We start from the raw sequence: 6,197 nt of genomic DNA on the forward strand, positions 1-6,197 counted from the left end.
CAATGAAGAGAAAACGGTATGAGATAGCCTTTTGCATTTGCAGAAATCGATAAGGTGAGATAGTCTTATGCCTCTACAGAGAACACGAGAAGAGACGATAGAAAACGGGGTAAAACCGTCTTCCACGTCCACACACACACACACACACACACACACACAAAAACAAAAAAAACACGACAGAATAGAAAACGGGAAAGATAATCAACAGTATGTGAGAAAATACAGAATTTTTCGTAATTATTAGCTAGGAATTTCGACTGTCCTGTTTTTATATAATCTTTTTATAAACGTATTTTATGTTGAGTGAGGTTATGTGAGTTCATACAAAGGAAAATAGTTGATGAAAATGCCACATATTAAATAAATCTGAAGTACAGAGATAAAAAATATTGATGATGGTTATAATAATGATGATGATGGTGATGAGGGGGAAGAAGATAATATAATGATAACAATAATAATAATAATAATAATAATAATAATAATAATAATAATAATAAGATAATAATAATAGTAATAATGATGATAATAATAATAATAATAATAATAATAATAATACGATAAATAATTACAATGATAATATCAATAAAACAATAATGATAATAATAACAACAATAATAGTGATAATATTAACATAAATTATACAAAATGATGATGTTAATTATAATAATGATAATCATGATGATGATGATGTTAATTATAATAATGATAATCATGATGATAATGATGTTAATTATGATAATGATAATCATGATGATGATGATAATGATGGTTATAATAATAATAATAATAATAATAATAATAATAATAATAAAAAAAAAATAATAATGATAATAATAATAATAATAGCAACAGCAATAATAATAATGATAATAATAACAATTAGACAATAATAATGATAAAAATACCAACAATTATAAAAATCAATAATTTATGAAAATAATAATAATTTAAAAAATAATAATTTCAATAATAACAGAAACAATGATAACAACAACAACAACAATAACAAAAATAACAATAGTAATAATAATAACAATAATGATAATAAAAAGAATAATACTGAAAATAACAACAAAAACAACGAATATGAAAATAACGATAACACCAACAAAAACAACAAAAACAAAACAATAACAAAATCGTGCAGAAAAACAATCGAACGAACAAATGCGATCCGTGCTGGCTCTGGCTTCGGCTTCTAATCTATGGCTACAATAAAGGCATCGGGACACCGCCATGGCCGTGGCAGACTATTCATCATTTTTTTTCTTGAATTCACTTCATTCATCTTGTGTCGCATCTTTATTCATTTATCTTTTTGAATAATGGGGTGGACTCGTTTTCTATTTTATATTTGTTTTCTTATGATAATAATAATGATGATAATAATGATGATAATAATAATAATAATAATAATGATGATAATAATAATAATAATAATGATGATAATACTAATAATAATGATAATAATACTAATAATAATATCAATAAAAATAATTATAACAATAATTATGATAATAACAGTAGTAGTAGTAGTAGTAATAGTAATAACAACAACAATAATAATAATAATAATGATGATAATAACAATAATAATAATAATAATAATAATAATAATAATACATGATAAATTATAATTTTGATAATAATATCACAAACGAGAACACACACAAAAACGCTTTTAAGCTGACTGCAATGGCTGCCAAAAATCAAATCATAATATGTAAGGTGAAAGCGCCTTCGATAAAGAACAACAAGGTACGTTTACTCCGTGCCTTCGCTAAATTTCTTACGTTGCTCAAGAAAAGAAGAGAGAAGGGAAAGGAAGAAAATGAAAATAAATGAAGAGGAAAGAAAAGAAAGGAAAAGAGAGAAGAAAAGAGAAGAGAGGAGAGGGAAGTGAAGAACGGGGGAAGAAAAAATGGTAAAGAAAAAGGAAAAAGAAAAGGAAAATACAAGAAATGAAACAAAAGAAAAGACGAAAAAAGGAAAAAGGAAAAAAGAAAAAGAAAAGAGAAGAGAAAAAAAACGAAAAAAGACAAAAGAAAAAAGAAACAGAAAAGAGAAAAGAAAAGAAAAAATAAATAAAAAACAGCAAAAATCATCCGTCCGCTTTTAGGCTCAATTTTCCCAATTGTCAATTCTCAGTGTCTGCAACAAGGTCGTTTCTCCTAGCCGTGACCTTTCAGCATGCCCGCCATTCATCAAAGTTTGACCTCGCTTGCAATATCCTGCAGAAGTCAAATCCCAAAGCGTCGCGGTCCCCGGCCATAGCGTTGCCTCCAGGGATAGAGACCGCTGGACCAAAAGTTTTTCCCGCGTTAGAGATCGCTGGACTAAAACCTTTTCGTGTTATTGTTGATTTTTTTTTTTTTGGGGGGGGGGGGGGAGGGGGATTTTGTTTAGGAGAAACTGTTGTCAATAAAAATACTTTTATTTGTGAATGAACTGATATATTCTATTACTATGATATTACTATGGAAAAAGGGAAAGTCTTACCATACAATTCTTTCTTTAAAGGCCTCATGAAAAAAAATAAAATATGGCTCCAGCGAAAAGAAGGAAACATTAATAAAATAACAAAGATAATCACAAAGACAACGGAAGACAAAGAAAAAACAAATAGAAATAGGGTAACATAAACAAAATCTTTTTTACCTCTTACCCCCTCTCTCTTCTCTCTCTTCTCTCACTCTCTCTTCCTCTCTCTCTCTCACCTTCACCTTTCTTTATTTATCTTTCTTTCTCATCTTCCTCCTCTCCTCTCCCGAACCCTCCTCCCCCCTTCTTACCTTCCTCCTTCCCTCCTTCTCTCTCACTTCTCTCTCGCTCTCTCTCTCACACTTTCTCTCTTTCTCTTCTGTCTCTCTCTTTCTCTCTCCATATCCTCTTCTCCCCCACTCCCTCTCCTCCCTCCATCCCTTTCCCTCCTTCTCCCTCTCCCCTCCTCCCTCCCTTCCTCCCTCTTCCTCTCTCCCTCCCTTCCTCCCTCTCCCTCTCTCCCTCCCTTCCCCCCTCTTCCTCTCTCCTCCCTTCCTCCTCTCCCCTCTCCCTTTCCCCTTTCCCCCTCTCCCTCTCTCTCCCTCCCTTCCTCCCTCTCCCTCCTCTCTCCCTCCTTCCTCCCTCTCCTCTCCTTCCATCTCCTTTCTTATCCTCTTCCCCTTCCTCTCCATTTCCTCCCTCTCCTCTCTCCCCCCCTTCCTCCCTCTTCCTCTCTCCCTCCCTTCCTCCCTCTCCCTCTCTCTCCCTCCCTTCCTCCCTCTCCCTCTCTCCCTCCCTTCCTCCCTCTTCCTCTCTCCCTCCCTTCCTCCCTCTCCCTCTCTCCCTCCCTTCCTCCCTCTCCCTCTCTCCCTCCCTTCCTCCCTCTCCCTCCAACAGAGCCCCGTCACCGTCACATTCCCAGCGTTAATCAAGCTTTAATTCCCGGAGATTAAGAGTGACCAGAGAGAATATTCTGGAATTTAGAAGACGCGGGTAATGGGGGGGGGGGGGGAGTTGACGAGGGGAGAAGGGGGGGAGGATAACGAAAAAGGGGGGGGGGGCAGGGAAGAAGAGAAGAGGTGAACATAATTAATTTTGTTTGATGATAAGACTCACTCTGGTGTGTGTGTATGAGAGGGAGAGGGAGAGAGAGAGAGAGAGAGAGAGAGAGAGAGAGAGAGAGAGAGAGAGAGAGAGAGAGAGAGAGAGAGAGAGAGAGAGAGAGAGAGAAAGAGAGAGAAGGGAGAGATAGACACAAACAGAAAGACAGAAAAAGGAGACAGAAAAAAAAACGCAAGTTAAACCCTGCATACACATACAAATACACAAACAAATCAACAAAACGTGATAAAAACAGACAAACAGAGATAGAGAAGAAGACCCATAAGAGTACAGAGACGTCGAGATGTCAGAACACTGATAATTGAATTCCAGAGACATCGCATTCGGGGCAAGAAAGGCAAAAGCGACACTAAATTATGGCGGTGGTTTTCTGAAGTGTAATTTCAAGAAAACGAAGGGTTGGGGAGGGGATGGAGGGGAGGGGAAGGGGGGGGGAGGGAAGGAAGGAGGGGAGGGGAGGGGAGGAAAGGGATGAGGGGAGGAAGGGAAGGTGGGGAGTGTTGGGAGGGGAAGGGAGGATGGGAGGGGAGAGAGAGAGAGAGAGAGGGGAGAGGAGGAAAGGGATAAGGGGAGGAAGGGAAGGGGGGAGTGGCGGGAGGGGAAGAGAGGGGAAGGGCAGAGGGGGAAAAGGGAGTGGAGAGAGGGGAGGGGAAAGGGGGGAGATGAGAGGAGAGGGAAGGGAAGAAAGAGAGGAGAGAGGGGAAGGGGGGAGTGGTGGGAGGGGAAGAGATTGGAGAGGAAGGGGGAGGGGAGAGAGGGGAGGGGAAGGGAGGAAGGGAGGAAAGGGAAAAGGGGGTGGAGAGAGAAGAGTAGGAAAAGGGGATGGAGAGAGGGGAAGAGAGGGGACGGGAAGGGGAGGGGAGGGTGGGGAGAGGGGGAGAGGGAACAGAGGAAAAAGCATTAGATAAAGAGTAAAGGAGAAAGATCATTCACAAGAGGAAGTGAGATGGAAGGACCGAGAGAGAGGCAAGAAGGAGAGGGTGATCGCGAGAAAGAAGGGGAGAGTAAAAACGAAGGGGAAGGAGAAGGAAAAGAGAAGAGCGAGAGAGAGAAGAGCGAGAGAGAGAGAGAAGAGAGAGAGAGAAAAGATAGATAGATAGAGATAGAGAGAGAGAGAAAGGGAGAGAGAGAGAGAGAGAAAGAGAGAGAGAGAGAGAGAAAGAGAGAGAGAGAGAGAGAGAGAGAGAGAGAGAGAGGAGAGAGAGAGAGAGAGAGAGAGAATGAGAGAGAGAGAGAGAGAGAGAGGAGAGAGAGAGAGAGAGAGAGAGAGAGAGAGAGAGAAGAGAGAGAGAGAGAGAGAGAGAGAGAGCGAGAGCGAGCGAGCGAGCGAGAGAGAGAGAAAGAGAGAGAGAGAGAGAGAGAGAGAGAGAGAGAGAGAGAGAGAGAGAGAGAGAGAGAGAGAGAGAGAGAGAGAGAGAGAGAGAGAGAAAGAAAGAGAAGAGAGAGAGAGAGAGAAAGAAAGAGAAGAGAAAGCGAGAGCGAGGGGAAAGATGAGGACATAGAGGATGGGAAAAAGAAAACAGGATAAAATGGGAAGGCAAAGGGAAGGGGAAGGTAGATGAATTACAAAGAACATAGGTAGAAAGGGTGGGAGTGAGGGCAACCGAGAGGAAGAGGGGAAGAGACATGGGAAAAAGGAAGAAAAAAAGAAAATGAAAGAAAAAGGGGAAGACGAAGATAAAGGGTAAACGCAAAGAAGAGAAATGGGGTAGACAATGACTAAAGCGAAGGGGAAGGGGAATAAGAGGTAAGGGGAAGGGGAGGGGAAAGAAGAGGGGGGAGGGGAGGGGGAAAGAAGATAAATGGGGAAGGGAAAGAAGAAGGGAAAGGGAAGAGGAAAAGATAAAGGGTAAAAGAGACCAAGACAAAGGTAGGAAGGGTGAGATAAAGAGAGGGGAAGGGATAAAGGAAAGGGAAGTGGGAAGGAGAGAAAAACAGATAGGAGTAGAGAACAGAAGAGAACAAAAGAAAGGGAGATTAAAAAAGGAGAGGGGAGAAAACAGTAAAAATCTGCAGGAGCGATGGAAGAGGAACATAATAGAGAGAAAAAAATAAAAAGAAAAAAATTGAAGAAAAGAAAGAAAAATAGAAAAAAACACAGATATGACCGAAAAAAATCCCTGACATGTAAAAGAAACAACACAAAATCTAAACAAAAAATCCAAAAAACTGTCTCTGTTTTTCCTTTTCGCTTGACAAGGAGAACAGGCTCAGAATGGGTGATACAGGAAAGAGCGTGGAAGGAAGAAAGATATTTAGGGGCAAACTGTTGTTTTAAGAAAGACATACGTAATGCAAATAAAGACTATTAACGTAAACTCGTGACATGGAACGCGAGGTGCTCAAAAAAGTCACCAGAGATGGGTCTCCAAGGATCAGTCTCCAAGGATGAGCTACCCGAGATGGGTCTCCAAGTCTTCAAAGCTGAATCTCCAAGGACTTTGCAAAGAAGATTCGCCAGGGATGGGTTTACAAGAACAAGACCTTCAGGTGGTGATACTAAGGACAATGACGAGTCTCCCAGAAGGAATTTCCCCACGGATGAATATCTGAAGAGTCTCCTAGCATGAGTCTCTGACATAAAAGGGTGA

General features: G+C 40.1%; 1 protein-coding gene across 1 annotated transcript in view; it reads right to left on the reverse strand.

Moving 5' to 3' along the window:
- Positions 1-6,187, reverse strand: part of LOC125046494 (glutamate receptor ionotropic, kainate 2-like) — a 29,766-nt gene extending 23,579 nt beyond the window's left edge. Inside the window, exons 1-2 of the mRNA XM_047644273.1 lie at positions 5,962-6,187; positions 2,198-2,301 (exon numbers count right to left, since the gene is read on the reverse strand). Of these exons, the coding sequence (XP_047500229.1) occupies positions 2,198-2,301; positions 5,962-6,187 (330 nt within the window). The remainder of the gene's footprint in view (positions 1-2,197; positions 2,302-5,961) is intronic.
- Between the last annotated feature and the right edge of the window lie 10 nt (positions 6,188-6,197).

This window comes from Penaeus chinensis, chromosome 39 (assembly GCF_019202785.1).
Source record: "Penaeus chinensis breed Huanghai No. 1 chromosome 39, ASM1920278v2, whole genome shotgun sequence".
Classification (NCBI taxonomy): domain Eukaryota; kingdom Metazoa; phylum Arthropoda; class Malacostraca; order Decapoda; family Penaeidae; genus Penaeus; species Penaeus chinensis.